Source organism: Hemicordylus capensis, chromosome 2, assembly GCF_027244095.1.
Source record: "Hemicordylus capensis ecotype Gifberg chromosome 2, rHemCap1.1.pri, whole genome shotgun sequence".
Taxonomy (NCBI): Eukaryota; Metazoa; Chordata; class Lepidosauria; order Squamata; family Cordylidae; genus Hemicordylus; species Hemicordylus capensis.
The window spans coordinates 379,271,537-379,294,939 of NC_069658.1; the positions used below are offsets into that span (position 1 = coordinate 379,271,537).

Genomic DNA, 23,403 nt, shown 5'->3' on the forward strand with positions numbered 1-23,403 from the left:
GTGAGGAAAAAGATGCTCACTACCCCCTCTGTCCATAACATCCATAACTTTATAAATCTTAGCCATGTTCCCCCCTTTAATCATCTTTGTTTCTAAATGAAAAAGGCCCAAACTTGTTCATTTTTCTAGACCACTTAGTCCTCACCAGCTGGTTTACAAATAGGCCTGTTCAGAGGCCCTTTTATAGTGGTTCGGCCAGTTTGAAGGTGGGGGGGATACTTTTAAGGGCGGGGGAGGGTGCTCTTATCCCTCCCACCGTGTTTCCCCCACCAGTGTTACACTTTAAAAGGGTCCGGTGGGGTGGCAGCATACCTCCCTGCCGCCTCGTTGCCTTGTCGGACTGGCAGTGACAGGAAGTACCCGGCATGCGTATGCTGGTCGGGCTGGCTCGTGCGTGCACATCACACTTGCTCACGTCAGGTACTTCCTGTCAATTCCAGTCTGACAAGGCATTGGGGTGGCAGGGAGGTACGCTACTGCCCCGCCGGACCCTTTTAAAGTGTAGTGCCAGCAGGGGAAACACGGTGGGAGGGGTAAAAGCACCCTCCCCCACCCTTAAAGGTACCCCCCACCCCCAGCCGGTTCTCTGTACATCTCTACTTATAACTATTTCTCTCTTCAGACCACCAAAGGATAGGATGGATCTAGTCATTGAATTTCATGTAGGAAAGTTTGTTTTTATTAGATTTTTATTTGGTTCTTCCTCCAAGGAGCTCAGGATGGCATAAACAGGAATCTTACAGAATTATATGTATAATAGAATCACCTGATCTTAAATGAATGCTATCTAGTCAAAGTGGTCAGGGGTAAAAATACCACTAATCTTTGGGTGGGTTTGAACCTCTAGACCCTGGTATTTACATTAGCTCCCAGAAAGACTCCGACCAGGCAAGAATATTGGCTCACAGAATGAAGATTGGGGTAAACACTGGACTTTATTCCCTCTCAGGAAAACTACTTTAAGAGATAAGAACTGGAGACAGGTGAGTTGTAAAATTGCTTCTCCAAGCCTGACCGATTAGGTAGGACAGTGTAAGTTACAAAGACGACAGTATAAACCCAGAAGGAAGCCCCATCCACACAGCTTTCCCTCTTAACAGCCAACAAGAATTCAACAGGAGAGGGAATTGAGGCACAAGCAGGGGTTATCTGAAGATACCTTGATAAAAGCATAGCCAGCACCGTTGTCTGTGATGGTCAGGCCCAGGGCCTCCTCGGACTTGAACACTTCGACCTCCTTCCTCTGGCCCTTTGTGTGGGCAAAGATAAAATCCTCCAAGCCAATCTGGCCACCCAGCAGCTTGTCCATATCTACTTTGTGGGTATTTAAGGTGCAGAACATTACCTAAGTAGGATCAAAAAAGAAGTATGAGAACCCAATGCTACAGACATCCTAACTGCTCTTCAAAATGTAATGCTCAACACACATTGTGGCTGACCCCTCAGTCTCCAGAAGAAGGGACCCGAATGCCTTTGGCCATCAGCCTCTCATTTGTCCCCAGGTACTTTTCTTAACTCAGGCAGAGCATCACTCCAAGCTCATCCAAACAGTGGTACCACCCCACAGAGCCAGTCACTGAACAGAATCTTCCCAATTCTGACCAAGCATGACCAGGTAATGCAAATATTGCACCTACCTCAGCTGGTGAGATTTTGAAGGCCTCGGCAATTTTGCTGTACAATTCCTTGACATTGGTGAAGCCCTCAATCCGGCCAGTGGGACTGCCATGGGCCAACTGGGTGTGGAACACGAGGCGAGGACGGAGACTGGCAGGAGGTGGAGGAAGGCCAGGTTGAAGCGCTGCCACCCCACCCATGCTTCCTACCCCCACCCCACCCAGACCACTACGAACAGGCTCGGCTTCCTCATTCTCCACCAGTGGTGGGGCCTTCTTCCGACGGCCTAGTCCAAGCGGCATGAGGGAGATGTGGCCAGTCAGCAGCGAGGGTCAGTCACCCAAGGTATGAACCTAGAGGTGGAGGGAACACAGATGAGAGCAAATGGAATCAGCAGGGAGCCATATAGGACATTCAAGATGAAAACAAGATAACTCCAAAGGGACAGGCAAACTCTGGCAAGAGACATTTATTTCCCTTCTGGAGAGCTCTTTTCAACCCAATGCCTGGGTAAGAGAGAGGGGAACATAGACTAGAAAGGGATGTAGAACTTTGTTTCCTCTAGAAAACACATCCTGGTTAAGTTGACTAACTGTAGCTCATGAGCAGTTAGGTACAGGAGCCTAGCAAATAAGCCCACAACAAATTTTTACTAGTCTTCCCGCTCACACATACCTATGATATTTTGAGGCAGGGAATAGCTCTGAAAGGCAGCAGAGAGGGGGAAATAATTGGTCTTACCGTGAAGGTTCTTTTTCCCTGAAGTAGGAGATCCTCAGATAGGGTTATACATTGCGCATGCTCGAGACAGAACTGGAAACATGTGACTTGAAGGCGTGGTTCCCGCCTAGTTCCAGTTCCAGGACTGGTAAGCGAGGTGTGGATTGATGACTGGAGAGAGCTCGATGAGACAACACTAGAAAACATTAACACTAACAGAGAAAAAACAGCAGGCAAACGGAGAGAACAAACCAGGTAGAATACAGAAAGGTGCAACAAAGATAAGATATAGCACTAAAACTTATATAACCCTGGGAGCAGAACTCAGCCAAGCTCAAAGGGAGAGGAATCCTGCCCCCCCCCCAAAGCGGAAAAAACCAAGCCACACCCAGATAACACATCCGGGCGGGGCTGAGAATCTCCTACTTCAGGGAAAAAGAACCTTCACGGTAAGACCAATGTCTCTTTTTCCCCTGAGTAGGAGATCCTCAGATAGGGACATGCCCAAGCAGACCCTCTAGATCCAGGGATGGGAAGATGTGTTCAGACAACCTGCTGTAGAACAGTACGGCCAAAGGCTGCCTGGTCCTGGTAGAAATCAGGGATCTTATAGTGCTTGATAAATGGGGTGATAGATGACCAGGTAGCTGCCCGGCAGATTTCCGACAGCAGTACGTGGGCTGAGAATGCGGTGGATGCTGCGGTACTCCTGGTAGAATGAGCGGTCACCCCCCCCCGGAGGGGGGAGTCTGAGAGCGGAGTACGCCAAATGAATACAGGACTTGATCCAACTGGCCAAGGTCGCCTTGGAGACCCTTTCGCCCCTGGACGCAGATCTGAATGAAATGAAAAGAGCGTCTGCACGACGAATGTCCCTTGTACGGTTCACATAAGTTCTGAGGGCCCTACGTACGTCAAGCTTGTACCAGAGCTTCTCTTTCCTATGAACCGGTTTGGGGCAGAAGGACGGGAGGACAAGGACTTGAGATCTATGGAATTTGGAGTTGATCTTAGGTAGGCAGGTGGGATCCAGGCGAAGAATGCCAGAGTCTGAATTAAAGGTGCAAAATTCCTTCCGTACAGAGAGTGCTGCGAGTTCTGACACTCTGCGGGCGGAGGTCACCGCTACAAGGAAAGCAACCTTAAATGACAAGGTCCGAAGGGGGATATCCGCGATGGGTTCGAATGGTTCCCTAGTGAGGGCATTGAGTACACGGGTAAGGTTCCAGGTCGGGAAACGTTTTATCGGAGGTGGGGCTAAGTTTGTGGCGCCCCTAAGGAATCTGGAGAGGTGAGAATGGAGCAGAGAGTGACCCGCCGGTGTAGCGGAGATCTGTAGCACCGATGATAAGGCCGAAGCCTGCCGTCTGAGTGTGCTAGGCCGAAGCCCCATGTCTAGGCCCACCTGGAGGAATTCAAGGACTTCTGGTACGCCAGCTTCTAGGATCTTTCTGTTGTGGATTCTGGCCCAACGGAGAAAGGCGGACCAGGTGGACTGGTATACCCGGGTAGTGGAAGGTCTCCTAGATGCAAGAATGGTGTCCTGAACGCTCCTAGGGTAGCCTCGGGCTGCTAGTTGTGCACGTTCAGCCTCCAGGCGGTTAGTTGGAACCACTGAGGGTCTGGATCGAGTAGAGGACCTTGATGTAGGAGGTCCGGCTGGCATGGAAGACGCCATGGGGGAACGGCTGCCAGACTGAGGAGATCCAGGAACCACGGACGTTGGGGCCAAAAAGGTGCCACCAGGAGTACTTCTGCCCTTTCTAGACGAAGTTTCTGAAGGACCTTCATGATAATTGGTATTGGAGGGAAGGCATAGAGTAGGCCCCTTGGCCATCGCGTCTACCCCTTCTGCTAGGGGCGAGTGGTATCTCGTGAAATATTGAGTAAGTTGATTGTTTCCTGGGGCGGCGAAGAGGTCCACCAGGGGAGTCCCGAGGACTCAAGCCATCTGTTGGAATACTTCTGGATGAAGTGCCCACTCTCCCGGGTCCACCGTTGTCCTGCTCAGCCAATCCGCTATCTCGTTGTTGTCGCCCTTGAGGTGTTCGGCTGCGAGAGATCGGAGGTTGGATTCCGCCCAGCTGAGCAGGAGAGCAGTCTCCTGCATCAGGGAAGATGATCTCATTCCCCCTTGTCTGTTCACGTGGGCTTTGACTGTAATGTTGTCCGTACGGAGGAGGACGTGTTGATGCCGAAGAACTAGTAGGAAATGCTGGAGCGCCAGACGTGCTAACCGAAGTTCCAGCCAGTTTATGGGTTGTGCAGCCTCCACTTCTGACCAGAGGTCCTGGAAGGGGGCCCCTTGACAATGAGCCCCCCAGTCGAGGAGGCTGGCATCCGTTGTGACTATTACTCGACAAGGTTCCGTCAGTTGCAGTCCACAGAAGAGAGCCGGAGACAGCCACCATTGAATGGAGTTCCTGACCTCCTGAGGTATGTCGATGAGATGGCTCTGGGCTGCCATGATTTGGTCCTGCCATGGAAGGAGGAGCCATTGCAGTGGTCGAGAGTGCCATCGTGCCCAGGGTGTGCAATCCAGGCAGGAAATCATTGACCCTAGCACTTGAGCCAAGACCATCACGTCCTCCCGACTCTTGTGGAGGAGGGACGGAGCTGCCTGATGATGCGCTCCCTGTGTTCCGAGGATAATGAGACCGTGTTCAGGGCTGTGTTGAAGAGAGCCCCCAGATGGACTAACTGTTGAGAAGGGTTCAGGTGACTCTTTTGAGTGTTGATCACGAAATCATGATCCCGCAGAGTTCGTATCGTCGCCTGGGTATCTCTGATGGCCTGGTCCCTGGAGGGTGCTCTGATAAGCAAATCGTTGAGGTACGGGTGGATCCCCACCCCCTGTAGGTGGAGGAAGGAAACCACTGATATCATAAACTTCGTGAAGACCCTTGGGGCTGATGCCAGGCCGAAGGGAAGGGCCCGATACTGGTAGTGATGGCCACTGTAGGCGAACCACAGGAATCTCCGGTCGGTGGGATTGATTGGAACATGCAGGTAGGCATCCGAGAGGTCCACAGATGCCAGGTAATCCCCTTTTCTCACTGCTTCCTTTATGGAGCGAAGGGACTCCATCCTGAATTTTTTCTTGCGTACGAAGTGGTTGAAGGCCTTGAGGTCCAGAACTGCCCTCCAGAGCCCATCTTTCTTGGGCACCAGGAAAAGGATGGAATATACCCCCTGGAACTTCTGATAAGGGGGAACCGATTCTATGGCCTCGATCTGAAGGAGATGCCTCACTGCCGACAGCATCTGACAATGTTTCACAGGGTTGGAAGACCTTGGTGTGGGGATGAAGCGAGGCGGGGGTGGAGATACGAGTTCTATGGAGTACCCCTTGGAAATGGTTTCGATGACCCACTTGTCTGAAGCTGATGACATCCAGGTCGGGAGGAAATGTGAGAGCCTGTCCCCCACCAGCAAGTAGTCATTGCTTGCGCTGACGGAAATTCGAGAAGGGGCGGGAAGAAGTTCCTCGCTGCTGGCCCCTGGACCGCTGTCTCCACTGTGAGGATCTGTTAGTGCCCCTGTAATAAGAGGCGCGGGTGTCCCTGTTCTGGTTGGAGTGGAAGGGTTGGTAGAAATTTTGCTTGAAGGGATGAAAGGAGGTGTGTCCGCCCCGAAAGGACGGTCGAAAATCCCTCCTCATGGAGGGCATAACTTTTTTCTTATCCCTTGTATCTACCAGGATAGGGTCCAGTGCCGCGCCGAAGAGGGAGGTGCCTGTAAAAGGAGCCGCCGTGAGTGCCAGTTTCGACTTAGGATCGGCATTCCATGGCTTCAACCAGAGAGTTCTACGGACCGCTACGCCTGCTGAGAGGGCCCTAGATGATTGCTGAATAATATCTAGACTCGAATCAGCGGTAAGGGCCGCGGCCTTGGCCATCTTATTGATGCCCTGACGTAACCTAGGGAGTTCTGGTGGAACCATTTGAACTAGCTCCTTTGCCCAGAGGACCGTTGCCCTGGCGAAGATGGAGTTGGTGGCAGCCATCTTGATGGAGGATGCAGAGGCTTCATGTGCCTTCTTCAGAAGGACGTCACATCGCCTGTCCTCTTGCGACTTGAGCTGTTCTTGGTGTTCCGAATGAACCAAGGCTCCTGATACCATTTGGACCACTGGAGGGTCAACTTTGGGCGTTGCAAGGAGGGAGGAAACCTCAGCAGGCAAATGGTAGTGTTTCTTAGGCATGCTCCCAATGGTTCTGGAAGAGGTGGGGCGTTGCCATTCTGAAGACATAACTTTCTGAAATAATGGGGGGAAGGTACAATGGGATTAGTCGGCTCGGAGGGTGGAAAGACCTGTTGGTCCAGCGTGGCACTGGATGACGTAGTCGAGCTTCCCATAGGGGCGACGTCGTTGATCGTCCGCTTGGCTTTGGCTAACAGGATTTCAAAATCTGTAGATGCAAAAAGTCTAGTAGAATTAGATATAGGAGGGGTGATTTCTTCCTCCGATAATTCTCCTTCCTCCTTAGTGGAATCAAGGGGTTCCTCAATAGGTAAATGGTGTGATTGCGAAGATTCTTCCCCAGAGGAGGAAGGTTGACCCACTGGGGTAGGAGCCCTGGGGGGAGGGGGGGAGGGGGGCCGGGGGTGCTGGGGATAGGGTGGGCACGGTGGGGACCAGCGGGATCGACCTGGGAGGTGGTCTACGCCTATCGGGCGAAGGAGAGGAAGAAGAAGAATACCTCCTGTGTTTACCCCTGTTTCTGCGAGAAGGTGGTCTAGGTACAAAGAACCCCCTTTCCCCCAAGGGAATAGTTCTGCGCCTAGGGCTCGAATCCGGGGAAGAGAAGGAGAGTCTTTCAGCAACCTGTTTTCGGACCCGCTGTCGCCCCCTGTTACGTAGGAGTGACCTGGAAGGGAGCATGCCCTGATCTTGGGGAGCCAGAATAGTCCCCCTGTTCTGGGTATCAGGCAGAATAGGGAGTTCCCCTTGTGCAAGCACTGGAGCTGCTGCTGGCTCAATCTCTGTCAAGCTAGTGGGGAGCCCCTGAATAGAATGCGGAGCCGCAGGTGGCTCGTGGGGAATCAAAGCGGGCCCTTCCCCCCTTGAAGTACTCGGAACCAGGGTGGATTTGATTTAAATCAAACTGATTTAAATCACGATTTAAATCACTAGCAGGGTGGATAAAAATAAAAAAATCCGATTTAAATTTAAAAAATCCAATTTTTTTGATTTAAATCATTTTTTTTTATTTAAATCGGATTTTTTTGATTTAAATAGGATTTTTTTTTATTTTTATCCACCCTGCTAGTGATTTAAATCGTGATTTAAATCGTGATTTAAATCAGTTTGATTTAAATCAAATCCACCCTGCTTGGAACCACAGGTGGCTCTAGGCTAAACTCCCTCCTGAAAAACTCCCGTAGCCACTGTGTAGCGCAAGGGGAGAAAGGGTCATTACTCACAGGCTGCGAATGCAGGGCAGGAGGAATAAGCCGCAAATCATCGGGAGGCGGGGGGGACAGCACGGGCCAGCCAGTTCCCCCTCAGCCGCCGAAGTTTGTCCCGGAATAGGCTCTGGAGCCGGCAAGTTGCCCACCGGGCTCCGGGCTCCAGGCACAATGGCTGCCAGCTTGGCGCGGTCCTTGGACTTCTCTTTCGGTTTCACGCCGTTCTTTGATGTCTTCCCCTTCGAGCGGCGGCAAACCGCTTGAATGAGGAGCCTCTCACTAAGCCACTTACGCCCCTCCAAAAGGTGGCTCACGTCTTTGCGGGAGTCTTTGCGCTTCTTTCTCTTCCTGGGAGGAGAGGACTGGTCAGCTAGGTGCTTCGATTTTTTGGCCGCCTTGGCTGGGCATCGAGCGGTCGGAATGGGCGCGGCATTGAGAAACTGTTCCAAGGGCAAAAATGGCGCCGCTTGTAAAGCCGGAGCGGTTGAAGGAGCGGCCGCGGCAGCTGCAGATGCCGAGAGGGGAACCTTAGCTAGTTCGGCGCTGCCCAGGTCCTGCGGCAGTTGGGCGCTCTCTGATAGGGAGCCCCGCATCAGTTCCTCGGTATGAGCTGCCTCCATACCGGGAGAGAGGTAAATAAAAATATAAACGGAATTTGCAACGCCAACTGGAATTGGAAAGAAAAAGGGCAATTTGCAATGATTTCTTTGGAAGCCGAAATGAGAAGCTGCTCCCTTCCCGCCCTTGCACACTAATCAGGGGAAGTGGGGGGAGAGAAGGAGAGGAAATTTGGAAAAGATGGGAGCCAGAAGGTAGGTAACAAACAGACCTAATAGCCAAGATGACCAGAGCTCTCTCAAAAACAGTCCTATCCCGAGCGAGACAGAACTGGAACTGGGATTAGGTGGGAACCATGCCTTCAATCAAGTCACATGTTTCCAGTTCTGTCTCGAGCATGCGCAGTGTATAACCCTATCTGAGGATCTCCTACTCAGGGGGAAAAACGGCTACAGCATCTCTGATACATTGTTGCCAAGCCTCCGTTTGAAAACTTCCAACAAAAGGAGAATCTACCACTGCACAAGGCAGACTGTTACACAGCTTTTACAGTTAGGACATTATTCCTAATGTCCAACCTAAATCTGCTTCCTTGAAATGTTAACCCATTGGTTCTAGTCCCAGTCTCAAGAGCAACAGAGAACAAGCCCACTCCTTATTCTAGGACAGAGCCCTTTCTTTGAAGATTACCCCCTGCCCTTTAGTCTTCTCTCCTCCAGGTTAAACATATCCAGCTCCTTCAACCATTCTACACAGGAATTAGTTTCCAGACCCCTCTTCATCTTCGTTGCCCTCCTCTGAATCCATGCCAGTTTACAGGGGTGTATCTAGGGTGGGGCAGGCAGGGCATGTGCCCCGGGCACTACTTGAAGGGGGGCGTAATTTTTTAAAAATAATTTTTTTTTTTAAAAAAAGGCAGCCGGAAACAAAATGGCCACCACACATGCTCAAATGGCCTCTGTGAGGCCCTAGGCCATGCCAGTCCTCAAACAGGCCATTTGAGCATGTGCGGTGGCCATTTTGTTTTCAGCGGCCATTAAAAAAAAATAATTATTTTTTTAAAAGGCCACCTCACATGCTCAAATTGTCCCTGTGAAGCCCTAGAGGCCAGAAGGGGGAGGCAGAACATTTGCAGACCCCCCCCCACAGCCTTTAGGAAGCCCCCTGAAGGGGCTACAGGTAATTTTTTTTGGGGGGGGGATTAATATGTCACTGTATACATATTCAGTTTGGCACTATGTACAGAGAATCAGGGCTTGTGAATACTGAGCTGATGCTTATGAGCTAGGATTGTATTTATTTGTTCTTACTTTGCTTCTTGTGATAAGTGAGTTAAATGTGATGTCTTAATAATATGGCTATTAATGGTGAGTTTGTCTTTGAATCAGTGTGAAATCCTTAGTATTAAGACCCACTGGGAGTTTCTTGCTCTCTTTCTCTCATTTTAACTGTCTTTCTGAAATACTAGATATATTCCAAGCAGTGACACAGTTTACTCTGCATATCTTTTAATTATTTTCAGTGTATCTGGGAAAAGTTAAATTCTCCATTTATTTTTAAAACTTATGTAATAGCGATGCTACAATGCATAGTAGAGAATTAGACAGGCACTTCTGTTTATTTTTCCAAGTACACCTACACGTAGTATTTGGGTATTTCATGAGCCCCAGCATACGGAAAGTTGTCATTTTCCAGCATTTTTGGTCTGGCTATGTCAGGGGCATATCTAGAGTAGGGCAGGCAGGGCACGTGCCCCGGGTGCCACTTGAAGGGGGGGCGCCATTTTTAAAAATTAAAAATAAAAGGCCACCAAAAACAAAATGGCCACTGCACATGCTCAAATGATCCCTGTGAGGCCCTAGAGGCCAGCGGGGGGAGGGGGAACCTTTGCAGACCCCCAAGGCCTTTCGGAAGCCCCCCGAAGAGGCTACAGTTAATATGTTTTTTAAAAAATTAATATGTCACTGTACACATATTCAGTTTGGCACTATGTATAGAGAGTTTCTTGCTCTCTTTCTCTCATTTTAACTGTCTTTCTGAAATACTACTATATATTCCAAGCAGTGACACAGTTTACTCTGCATATCCTTTAATTATTTTCAGAGTATCTCGGGAAAGGCAAATTATCCATTTATTTTTAAAACTTATGTAATAGTGATGCTACAATGCATAGTAGAGATTTAGACAGGCACTTCTGTTTAGTTTTCCAAGTACACCTCCACATAGTATCTGGGTATTTCATGGCCCCAGCATACTGAAATTTGTAGTTTTCCAGCATTTTTTGGTCTGGCTACATCCACTGCTAAAGTTTTTGAAATATTAAAAGATGAACAAGCTTGACTTGTATTTTTTCAGCTGATATGGTAAAGTTATCTGAAAGATGGGTGTCAGATGTCTGGACAGGGGGAGCAATTTCAGTGCTTGCCCTAGGCGCTATTTTCCCTAGATACGCCTCTGCCAGTTTATCAGTGTCATTTTTAAAATGTTGGGCCCAGAACTGGACACAGCATTCAGAGTGAGGTTTGACCAGTACAGTATAGCGTGGAGCATCTTGTGATCTAGACAACATGCTTCTATTAATGCAGCCTATGATTGCATTTGTTTTTTAGCAGCTGCATCACACATCTTGCTCATGTTCAATGTATTGTTCACTAAGACACTCAAGTCTCTTTCACATGTACTACTGTCAAGCCAGGTCTCCACAATCCTGTACTTGTGCATTTGACTTTTCTTACTCAAACACAGGACTTTACATTTGTCTGTTAAATTTCTTGTTGTTGGCGTTGGCCCAATATTCAAGCTTGTCCAGATCAGATTGAATATTTATTCTGTCTTTGTCTCACAGAATCTTAATTCTATGTTTGCTATCATATCATCTGCAAATTTGACAAGTATTCCTGCTGCTCCCTGCTCCAAGTTTTGTTTTTTTTAATTGAAGTGCACATGGCCCAGGATTCAGCCCCTGTGGCACTCCAGGCAATACCTCCCCCCAGGAGGAAGTGGAGCCATTAATGAGTATTCACTGGGTATGGTTGTTCAACCAGCTGTGAATTCACCTTACAGTAGCATCATCTGGCCATAGTCTACCAATTTGTCAACGCAGACATCAAGGGAGACGTTGTCAAATGTTTTGCTAAAATCAAGTTACCCTGGCTGACATCCTAACAAATTGCTTATGTAAGTACTAGTGCAAGAAGATTGTATAGCTTCACTAAAAAACCCAAGGATTTGCAGAATTGTGCTCTTATGCAAGAGTTCTGTTTAAAATAGATGATATGTGCTGCAGATAGCACAATGCTGCACAAACACAACCATGCTTGAGTAGCACCAATTGTAGACACAAGCTCCAGGATTAGCACAAGTAGCTAGTGCAACAGCTCTGTGCTAGCACAACGTCTTTCTACAAGCACTTTGACCATCAGGATGTCAGTTACTATGTCTACAGCATCCCCATGATCAACTAAACTAGTAACTCTCTCAAAAAAGAAGATGAGATCAGTCCGGCATGACTTGTTCTTGACAAACTCATGCTAGCTCCTACCAATCATCAAATCCTTTTCCAAATGTTCACAGACCGACTGCTTAATAATCTGTTCTAGGATCATGCCAGGTATTGATGTCAAGCTAATAGGTCTATAGTTTCCCCAGGTCCTCCTTTCCCCCTTTGAAGATACGGACAACATTTGCTCATGTCCAGTATTCCAGCACCTCTCCAAGAGTTCTCAGAGATTACTGACAGTGGTTCTGAGATTATATCTGCAAGTTTTTTCAATACCCAGGAAGGTAATTCATCTGGACCTGGAGACTTAAACTCATTTAAGCTAGCTAGGTGTCCTCTTAAAGTTGTGCCGTTGAGTCAGTGTTGACTCCTGGCAACCACAGAGCCATGTGGTTTTCTTTGGTACAACTACGGGGACAAGTCATGCTTGCTACCACAAGACCAGCTCTCCTCTCCTGCAGCCACCTGCTAGGAAAGGGCAACTAAAGGAAACAACCAGCAAGTAAAGAGTATCAGGCAAAGAGTAAATAAGCTACTGTATGGTTTAAAAACTTGGGAAGAGAAAGTCCAGTCACTAAATCTTGCATATATGTTTAAGTAGAAGCTATATCATTACAGGATCAGAGCCATCCACCCTGCAGACAAAGCTCACAACCAAAATATGCTTCAAAGCGTAAAGTGTGCTGTCAAGTATTTTAGCTCCAAAAAGAAGAATCCCTGCAACACAAGTTCCTTGTATTTTTGCTGATTTTGTGCATCCCTAAACCAGGCTATAAGAATGTGTGAGTGGAAGAGGGCGGGCATTTCCAGCGAGGGAACCGCCAACATCTCTGTTCTGGAATCAGGGTGGAGTATTCCCTTGCAAGTTGATTCAGAGCAATGAAACTCACTATAGGGTGTTCCCTAGAGGGTGGGACAGCAAGGGAACTCAGCCAAACCTGTGAATGCTCCACACTTAAGAACAACTCAGCCAGGCTTCAGGGAAAGGCACTCTACAGTCTAAGCACCAGATAGTCAAAGCTAACTATTTTCAAGGCAGAATTCAGTCTCATTTCATGCTGCAAGTCCTACTGTGCTCCTCCCATCATTTTAAACTCCCAGAAACCTTTTTACTGGCAGCCCTCTTCCCTCTTCTCCCTAAGACTGCCACAGAGACCAAGATCTTAGCCCCAAACTTATGTGAACCAATTTAACTCCTGACTTCACACTATTCTGATGTTTTGTTCCCATTTCAAACAGCTGTTCAGACTTATAGCATCACTCTGGAAAACTTCAGCCCACCAATTTACAGGCCATGGAATTAGCTCTAAATACTTGTTTCATGCCAAGACCCAAGTTATTCCTAGGAGCACTGGATTTCAATTTGTCTAGACAGCAGACATCATGAGAAGTGCTGACAGGTACTATCACAGGAGAAATCCAATAGGTAAAGATGTCATTTTTAAAGGGCTAGCTGCTGTTATTGAAAGGGTGCAATAAGCTCTTCAGCAGTTCTTTCATGAATGAGAAAATGTGGAACGAGTTAAGGAATTAGGATGTACACATTTAAAGATATTATCTTTACCTATAAAATGATTCATTTTGAGAGACTAACTCAATCAATCTTGAACTTCTATGAAGCACTTTGAAATTTCAACATCTGATTTGCCTAAAGCACAATGTGCAGTTTTGGGGAGGGCCAGATATATATATATATATATTAACATTTTATATCCCGCTCTTCCTCCAAGGAGCCCAGAGCAGTGTACTACATACTTAAGTTTCTCCTCACAACAACCCCGTGAAGCAGGTTAGGCTGAGAGAGAAGTGGCTGGCCCAGAGTCACCCAGCAAGTATCATGGATGAATGGGGATTTGAACTCGGGTCTCCCCGGTCCTAGTCCAGCACTCTAATGACTACACCATGCTAGCTCTCATTTCAGAGAGCTGCTTCATAAATGCCTGTTCACTCAGTTTTGATGACATTCTATATTGTCTGCAGTTGACTGGGACAAGTGTTAAAACATTAAGCACTGAATAACTGTAGGCCTCAAATGGATCTCCATAGTAAAACCTCTGTAAAGATAAGGATTGCCTTAAAAGGTAAAGCATGCTGTCAAGTTGATTTCGACTCCTGGTGCCCACAGAGCCCTGTGGTTTTCTTTGGTAGAATACAGGAGGGGTTTACCATTGCCTCCTCCCATGCAGTATGAGATGATGCCTTTCAGCATCTTCCTATATCACTGCTGCCCTATATAGTAGCAATAGCACTTACATTTATATACCGCTTTATAGCCGGAGCTCTCTAAGCGGTTTACAATGATTTAGCATATTGCCCCCAACATTCTGGGTACTCATTTTACCGACCTCGGAAGGATGGAAGGCTGAGTCAACCTTGAGCCCCTGGTCAGGATCGAACTTGTAACCTTCTGGTTACAGGGCGGCAGTTTTTTACCACTGCGCCACCAGGGGCTCCTGGTGGGGATTTGAACTACCAGTGGGGTAGTTCAGTGGGGTTTTGCAATACCAGTGGGGATTTGAACTAGCAACCTTCTGCTTGTTAGTCAAGCATTTCCCTGCTGCGCCACTTAAGGTGACAAGAATTGCCTTACCTATCCCTAAACAATTAGAAAGAAGCACCTTATTAAACCCTCCAAATGAGAAGACCATGAATCCATTAGGCCACACATCACCATTGCTTTTACTGCTAAGAATTGACTTTATAAATTTTAAGCAAAGTCTCAATTTCCTGCTTTTAAAGATGCTGTCACTTGACTTCTGTGAGTTGACTTTTACAGTCCATCACTTGACAAAATATATTCTCCCCTGACATCTTTATCTATCTCTTTGCACTCCAATCTTCTATGCATGTTCACTTGGAGTTGTCCCATTGAGCTAAGAGCACACAAACTTAACGTAATTGTTTTAGGATTGCAATCTAAGATTGATCATGTGTTTCCTGTGAAGCATGTCCCATCATCAACATCTCAGAATCTGACAGCCCCTACCTGCTGTTTCTATAGTCCTCTAACATAAAGCAGTTCCTGCACAGATGGATTATACTCTTAACAAAACACTACTGTGTATGTTTATTTAGAAGACCCGCCATGTTCAACAGGGCTTAAAGTAAAGCGTGCTGTCAAGTCGATTTCAACTCCTCGATTTCCAACAGAGCCCCATGGTTTTCTTTGGTAGAATACAGGAGGGGTTTACCATTGCCTTCTCCCACGTAGTACGAGATGATACCTTTCAGCATCTTCTTATATTGCTGCTGCCCAATATAGTATCAGTGTGGATTCAAACCGGCAACCTTCTGCTCGTTAGTCAAGCATTTCCCCGCTGCGCCACTTAAGGTGACCAACAGGGCTTACCCCCAGTAAAGTGAGAACAGGATTACAGCCTAATGCTACGAGTAAAATCAATTAAACATAGTGGGATTTACTTCTGAGTAAACATGTCTCAGGTTGCACTGTAAGTAAAATTGAGAAGATAGAGGTGAAGGGAGAAAAGGGTTTTGATAAATAAGAAGCAAGGAATGAGTAGAAGAGTTAGCCTGTATATTACTCCTGCATATTAGCAAGAACAAACTATTATTTCAAAAGTTTAGGACAGCACATCATGCACTCCAAGATACCACTTGCTGTTTTAACAACAGACCGTGTTCCATTTGTGACCCACAATTACTCTCAAATCCTTATCAGCACAGCTATAGCCTAGTTATTCCTTCTAATACTATAAGTACATTATAGCAAACAGTGGACATGTCTTAGGCCAGTAAAACACAAGAACAAATATGTTAACCATCAATATCATCATTATGAGGGGAAAGATGCTTTAGAACTCCAGCTAAGTTGTTTTGTTTTGTTATTTTGATGAACAAACATTAAAAAGGCAAAGCTGGCACACACAAAAATCACTAAAGCTTTTTACAGCCACTGCTCCCTGGTTCAATAAAAGTCAACAAACAACTGTACTTCTTACAAAAGTAGGAGCAGTTTCCTGCTTCAGGAACTCATGACCAGTGACCTCTTAGCGATAAGCAAATGGGGGGGGGGTGTCTATAGGCACCAAGTGCTAAGAAATTGTGAATTTAACTAGCAGACCTGATAGAAGGGGTGGGGATGGGGCGGCTACATCGTGCATGTTTATGTGGATTGATGCCAGTCATTAGTAATGGCATTATACCGAGTGAATTTTGCAATGATACTCATGTTCTGCTATCAAAATATAGTAAGCAAGCTTTCTTATTTTACATAACTATTCTTCCTCCAATATTCAATAATTTAAAGAACTGAAACTGGCAGGGAATGGAAAGACAGAACGGGATAGTGGAGGTGGGGTTTAAATGGGTAGCAGCAAGAGGCTGAAAACTGTAACCATGGAACAACCACCATACAGAACATTAACACACTACTCCATGACTACTGGAAATCCTTTCAGATCCATATGTTTACAAGCTGTTCTCATCAATCTTCTAGGCCAAAATTTTGCATTTTAGAAACAAAATGTGGAGATTCTCACAGCATCAAACACTATATTCTCTATTTGTGCACTCAACTGTTAGATTTTACACAACTCTTGCTGTAGATCTGCCAAGTGCCAGTCTCACCACCAAAATGGCAAGGATTGCAGACCATGTGCATCCCTGTTGCCCTAGATAAGATGCAATAAACCTTGGAGTGCCTCTGACAAGGCTGAAACTGAATCAGTCCCTAATTGTTCAATAGCTCTTAAGCACAACACTCCTCACCACAAAACTAAGCATGATCCAGCAAAACCACTGAAGGATAAACACCTAATCTCTGCATATGGACCTATGGCTAAGAGACATGGGAGCTTTCATTAGACTAGAAGGATGCACGATATTACTGAAACATGGGAGCTTTCATTAGACTAGAAGGCAGCACTATATTATTAGAAATATTAGACACCACTGTGGGATTTCCCCCCTGTTCTGCTTTCCCAGGAGATTAGAAGACAGAAGTATTGACTTCACTAGAGGGATGCTAAATGCCATTCATAAAGGACAGGAAAGTCAGTTTCCTCTATTAGGCATCTGAGCGTTGCTACCAAGTTACCCTCAATTCCTACATTGCAATTGGGAGTGGGGGGGGCGGGGAGAGGTGAATATCTTCATGAGTGAAACTAATCCTCCAATTATGAGAACATGGAGGTAACATGTCAGCCTAATCTCTCAGTCTACTGGCATCAGGAAGAGCAAAGTGAGAACAGATAAAAGCCACGGGATCCAGTACACTTTGAATAAGTGGGCCTTTAATGTATCATGGGATGATAAAGCAGTTCGTGCGTGGAGTTCTCTCTTACTGATTATACAGATGACCATCATATAGAGAGGCTTCAATAATATTTCACCTATCATTTTAGATCAGAGCAGAATCGTGAAGGGAGCGCACATGTACTCAATCTCCGGGAGTGGAGACAGAGAAACTCGAAGGATGAGCAAAGAAATTTGCTCCTTGACTGCAACCCCAGACTCCACTCAAAGAACCCAGGAACTCAGATTCTCGATTGAATGTATAATCCCTCGAGCAAAATGTCTCGGAGACAACAGCACCTTCCGACCGACGTATTTTGTATCCAGGCAACCCCGGCTGGAGTTTCTACATGTGCAAACCGACAGGAAGCTTACTCCCGCGGAGTGGGGGTTGGGGGCGGACAAGTGCTGGATACCACCAGGGCTGCGGGGCTCTTCTTCAGCCACCCGGACGCAGCCTTGCCCAGAGCTTCCTCCGTCTCAGTCACCCCTTCCCGCATCTGAGCTGAGCCCCTTCCCAGCCGCGGAACTCCCAAAGCCACACACACACACACACCCCTTCCCTTCTTCTTCTTCTTCTTACCCTTGTCGGCTCCCTCGCCAGGCCCGTCCCTCAGCCAAACTACAGCCGAGCACAATCCGGCCTGTCCCTCAGCAGGAGGCGGGACCCAGTACCGCGCCAACTGGCCAATCAGAGCACGCTTAGCATACTTCCTGACTTATCACAGCTTATTCCGCTAAGGCGGAACATTCCAGGTCTTTCATATATCAAGTTCCACCCACACTCCCCTATCCAAGGTGCAATGGAAGCGGCGGGATGGGGCGCGGAGCGGAAACACGAGAGAATGGAGTGTACCATCCTTGAAAGTGGGGAGTGGAAAATACCAGCCTAGTTAGGCCACGGCGATAACGCTTCCTCATAGAGCAAACACCATTCAGTGAACCCGCTGCAGCTGAGCGTTACGTTCTGCTCCTGTTCTTCTGCTCAAAGCCCTCTAGTGGTCAATTCTGTCACTACAGCTCCCTGGAGCCAATGACAAGGTCGGGCGGGGTTCTAGCCAGAGGCAAACTGGCTGTCGGGAGAGCAGGGTTGGGCTCGTTGGTGCCTGGCGCGTATCAGCTGAGTGCTGCGGGAAGGGAGGGCCTGTGCAGACATACCATTCTAATTACATCCCTCTGGCGTAGGAGGGGACCAACTTACTAGCAAGAGGCCGTGCCGTGCCCCTGAAACGCGTTTGCATGTAGAGGAGCTGAGGCTCGACTAGGGGAATTTAGGACATGTAAAACTAAAACGCTATAGCATATCCTCCTTTTCCTTTTTACAAGCAGTCTTCCACACAGGCAGTATGAATATGAAAAGCGCGAGGGGAGGAGGGTTCCGCAGCTGTGCTGCCCTTGAGTCTTTACACATATGAGTAAATTAAAGGCTTCTTTGGTAATGTTGACATATTGAATGAGTCAAATCAGTAGGCTAAGAAACGCCCAAATCTACATAGAGCAGGGCTGTAAGGCTATGCACGCTTACCTGGAATTAAGTGTCATTGAACAAAGTGCATGGCACAATGCGGGCAGCTTTGCAGCCTCCGACTCCATGCAAATCTTGGCGTTTCTAAATCCACAATGAACACATGGGGCTTACCGAGCAAACAGACGACCACGCTGACACTTTGACTCCCTGTTGAGCGTTCTTTCTGTGTTAAAGACGTGAACGAGCTGGACACCACTCTTTGGCCTACAATGGATCGTTTATGGTCAGTATTCAATCTTTTCTAAAGCCATTTATTAGAAGTCTGTTAGACAACCAGCGTGGTGTAGTGGTTAGAGTGCTGGATTAGGACCGGGGAGACTCGAGTTCAAATCCCCAAGCAGCCATGATACTTGCTGGGTGACTCTGGACCAGTCACTTTTCTCTCAGCCTAACCTACTTCACAGGGCTGTTGTGAGAAGAAACGTAACTATGTACACCAGTTTATTCTATTCTCATTGGAAGTCGGAATATACCTTGTTAGAAACAAGCAGTTCTAAGTTTAGCCAATGGCGCCTATTTTCTGCTTCGTTTAACATACTGATTCTTGCCTAGACCCCTCTCCTATGTGCTGTGGATTAGGATTCCATTCCACTGCCAGCTGCAAAGCGTTTGCCTTTGACTACCGTCTTGCAACAACATGATGGAGTGGGGGCGAGGGACTGTCAGGATCTCCTCCAACATGCTGTGAATTTGGATGGTATCAGACTGTAAATGCAAACGTTATTGAAGGGTGACATATTGATATGGTGATCTCATAAGCCTTCTGCCCTTCAGAAAGCAGGCTAAAAATATGGCCAAAAAGTGAAAGCTGTAGCTTTCCTTTCACATGTAGCAGAGAATTGACTGAACCACTTTAGAGTTCAAAGGGTGGATCACATTTTCCAACACTCTCCCACAAAAAATACTTCCTGTGTTTAACCTCCCCCCACCGCTCCAAGAAAAACCGCCCTAGCCACCCGAGTCCAGACTGCTTCCTGTCATTTTGTTTTCTTAGAGAGCTTTTCAACATAGGAAAGTATTCAAAAATGTGATCCCCCCATCTGCAGTACAAGTAGCATGGTCCATTCTAGTGCACGTGTAGACTACATCTTTGTTGATCTTTGCTGCTATTAGGTTCAGCTTTACAAAATGAAGATTTCTCTTGGAATGCTGAACGAAGTCTCAACTTATTTAATAACATGAGTTGGGTGGAGCTGGTGCATCAGCATGTAGAGACTTGATAGTTTTAATTGTTCTTTTCTTTCAGCAGCCAGGACTCTGGAGCCTACACTTTTACAGGGAAAGAACTGTGTGGACTGAAAAAGCATAGATGAGGCCAGGCTCAGACTGGCCCAAAGGGCAACAGGGCATATTCCCGGTGTGCCCCACCCACAAGGCGCCCCTGTGTACCGCTGCACTCAGCAGCAATGAATACTCCCACCCTTAAGTACCCATTCTGCTCAAAACCCGGCGCCCTCCTCACATACATTCCACTGCCCTCTCAGTGCCCCCAGTCTGGCCCTGGATGAGGCCTCAGTTAATAGGCGGGGGCCATCATCCAGAGGTGCCCTGGGCATAATCCTTGCTCACTGGGCAAAGAGACACCTTTTTAATGTGATTCTCTTTATTTGGCAGGGGGAGAATAACTGGCCCTATCCACCCTCTGCACAGTATCTCCAGTGGTCGTTGCTGGTGTCTATCTTATGTTTCTTTTTAGATTGTGAGCCCTTTGGGGACAGGGATCCATTTTGTTAGCCTACTTTCCAGTAGGCTTATAAGATAACCCGGCACTCTGTGTGTGTGTCCGTCCATCCGTCTGTGTGTCATTCCCCCCCATCAACTTCGTGGTGGTGGTAGGGTGGTGGGGAACAGAAGAAGTAACGTTGGCAGGTCAGTGGGCCATTACAGGGGAAGGCATCATAGAAATCTACTAGCTGTTTCCCCTGCCAGCTGTCCTGCCAGCTCTTTGACCTTGGGGAGCAGTGCCAACCACCCTTGGAACCTTACCTTGCTCCTCTGTAATGCCAAGTCGGTCCAGAACAAATCAGAAACCATCCATGATTTGATTCTGGATGAAGGTGCCAACCTGGTATGTATTACAGAGACTTGGTTGGGGGAGGCCGGGGACCCAGTGTGGTCCCAGCTTCTTCTTCCAGGGTACTCTGTTAAGGAGCAGGTGAGGGACCAGGGGTGGGGAGGAATAATATCAACCTTACCAGGGTCCGTTAGGGTATCAGACCATATCGAACGTGTGTACTTAAGTTTGGGGACCAGGGATAAACTGGGGCTTCTGTTGGTGTACCGATCGCCCCGCTGCTCAACAGAGTCCCTAACTGAGCTGGTGGACTTGGTCTTGGGTTTGGTGTTGGAGTCCCCCAGGCTTGTGGTGCTGGGGGACTTCAATGTTCATTTTGGGACCAATTTGTCCGGGGCAGCTCAGGAGTTCATAGCAGCCATGACAACTATGGGCCTATATCAAGTGGTCTTGGGACCGACACACATTGCAGGCCACATGCTTGATTTGGTCTTTCACTCTGATCAGGGTGGTGTTCCATGGATGGGGACTCCTGTGATTTCCCCATTGTCATGGACAGACCACCATTTGGTTAAGGTTGGACTCACAGTCACACCCTACCTTCGCAGGGGCAAGGGACCTATTAGGATGGTCTGCTTGAGGTTATTGGATCCCATAGGATTTCAAGAAGCCTTGGAGGGATTCAGTGTTGGCTCACTCGGTGATCCTGTTGATGCCCTGGTGGAGAATTGGAACAGCAAACTCACTGGGGCAGTAGACATGATCGCTCCTAAGCGTCCTCTCTGACCCGCTTCAAATTTGGCCCCTTGGTTTACAGATGAACTACGGGGGCTGAAGTGGTGAGGTAGATGACTGGAGTGCAGGTGGAGAAAGACTTGGCTTGAATCCCACAGATTGCAACATAGAGCACATTTGAAGACCTATGTTCGGGCAATACGTGTGGCAAAGAAGCGATTCTTTTCTGCCCGTATTGCATCCGTAAGTTCACGTCCAGTGAAGTTGTTCAGGGTTGAGAGAGGGCTAGTATGTGCCCAGGGGCGTAGCAAGGTTGAAGTGGGCCCAGAGACAAGATGTTAAAATGCCCCCCCCCTGAAGTTCAGCTCATGAAGTAACGAAATCTTAAATGAGGCTGAATAGTGGTAACAAAAAGCGATGCCTATGTGCTACAATAGAACATCATTTTTAAAAAGGTTTTGTAAATTGTGGACGATGCAAGTCATTTAACGGTACTAGAGAGAGACGTGCTGTTCTGGTAGTTCCAGGTCTTAACACTCACAGCAATTTCAGAGGATGAATACAACTGAAGGAAGCTTGGGCAGGTGCGTGGCTGGGGGAGTCAGTCATGTGACTTGCCTCGGGGGGGGGCAAGGCAGTGGGCCCCCAGACAACTGTCTCCCCTTGCCCTGTTATAGTTACACCCCTGTATGTGCCCCTTCTCCCTTGAATCAGAATTTGGAACCATCGATTACCCACTGTGATCTGTTTAATGAATTCTTTGTGGAAAATATCTTTCATATTCGGGCTGACTTAGATTACGTCTCCACAACTACTTCAGTATCTGCTGTGGAGGTATCCAGCGACTCCTCTTATGCAGTTAGGTTGGATCAGTTCCAGTTTGTGATTACTGAGGATGCGGACAAGCTGATTGGAACAGTGCGGCCCACCACCTGTCCTCTTGACCCTTGCCTGACATGGCTTATACTATCTGCCAGGGCGGTTGTTGCAGAAGGCCTGGTAGAGATTATAAATGCATCTCTGAGGGAAGGTAGGATGCCTCCTTGTCTTAAGGAGGCAATTATTGGACCGCTTCTGAAGAAGCCTACCTTGGATCCCTCAGAGCTGAGTAACTACAGGCCTGTCTCCAACCTTCCGTGGTTGGGCAAGGTAATTGAGAGGGCAGTGGCCTCCCAGCTCCAGACAGTCTTGGAGAAAACTGATTATCTAGACCAGGGCTGCTCAACTTCAGCCCTCCTGCAGATGTTGGCCTACAATTCCCATAATCCCAAGCTATTGGCCACTGTGGCTGGGGATAATGGGAGTTGTAGTTCAAAAACAGCTGGGGGGCCTAGGTTGAGCAGGCCTGATCTAGACCCATTTCAAACTGGCTTCCAGGCTGGCTATGGGGTGGAGACTGCCTTGGTCGGCCTGATGGATGATCTCCAACTGGGAATTGACAGAGGAAGTATGACTCTGTTGGTCCTTTTGGACCTCTCAGCAGCTTTCGAAACTATTGACCATAGTATGCTTCTGGAGTGTCTGAGGGGGATGGGAGTGAGAGGCTCTCTGCAGTGGTTCTGCTCCTACCTCTTGGGCAGGTTCCAGATGGTATCCCTTGGAGACTGTTGTTCTTCAAAATCTGAACTTTTGTGTGGTGTCCCTCAGGGCTCCGTATTATGTCTGATGTTGTTCAACATCTACATGAAACTGCTGGGAGAGATCATCAGATTTGGTGCAGGGTGCTATCAGTATGCTGATGACACCCAAATCTATTTTTCCATGTCAGCATCATCGGGAGAGGGCATAACCTCCCTAAATGTCTGCCTGGAGGCAGTAATGGGCTGGATGAGGGATAACAAACTGAATCCAGGTAAGACGGAGGTACTCATTGTGCGGGGTCGGAACTTGAGACACAATTTTGATCTGCCTGTTCTGGATGGGGTCACATTTCCCCAAAAGGAACAGGTATGCAGTCTAGGGGTGCCTCTGGATCCAAGTATCTCCCTGGTGTCCCAGGCTGAGGCAGTGGCCAGAAGTGCCTTCTATCAGCTTCGGCTGATATGCCAGCTGCATCCGTTTCTTGAA

The 23,403-nt window shown here is 47.7% G+C and overlaps 1 protein-coding gene across 4 annotated transcripts in view; it reads right to left on the reverse strand.

Annotated features, from left to right (window-relative positions):
- The window catches only part of GIPC1 (GIPC PDZ domain containing family member 1), a 57,535-nt gene extending 39,494 nt beyond the window's left edge, over positions 1-18,041 (reverse strand). The window contains exons 1-3 of one of the 4 annotated variants that reach the window (XM_053303274.1): positions 17,916-18,041; positions 1,638-1,970; positions 1,160-1,345 (exon numbers count right to left, since the gene is read on the reverse strand). In XM_053303274.1, the coding sequence (XP_053159249.1) occupies positions 1,160-1,345; positions 1,638-1,919 (468 nt within the window). In that variant the 5' untranslated portion in view covers positions 1,920-1,970; positions 17,916-18,041. Of the gene's footprint in view, positions 1-1,159; positions 1,346-1,637; positions 1,971-17,157; positions 17,329-17,434; positions 17,578-17,642; positions 17,850-17,915 lie in introns of those variants that run through there. The other 3 variants (XM_053303272.1, XM_053303275.1, XM_053303276.1) reach the window with 3 other exon arrangements.
- Between the last annotated feature and the right edge of the window lie 5,362 nt (positions 18,042-23,403).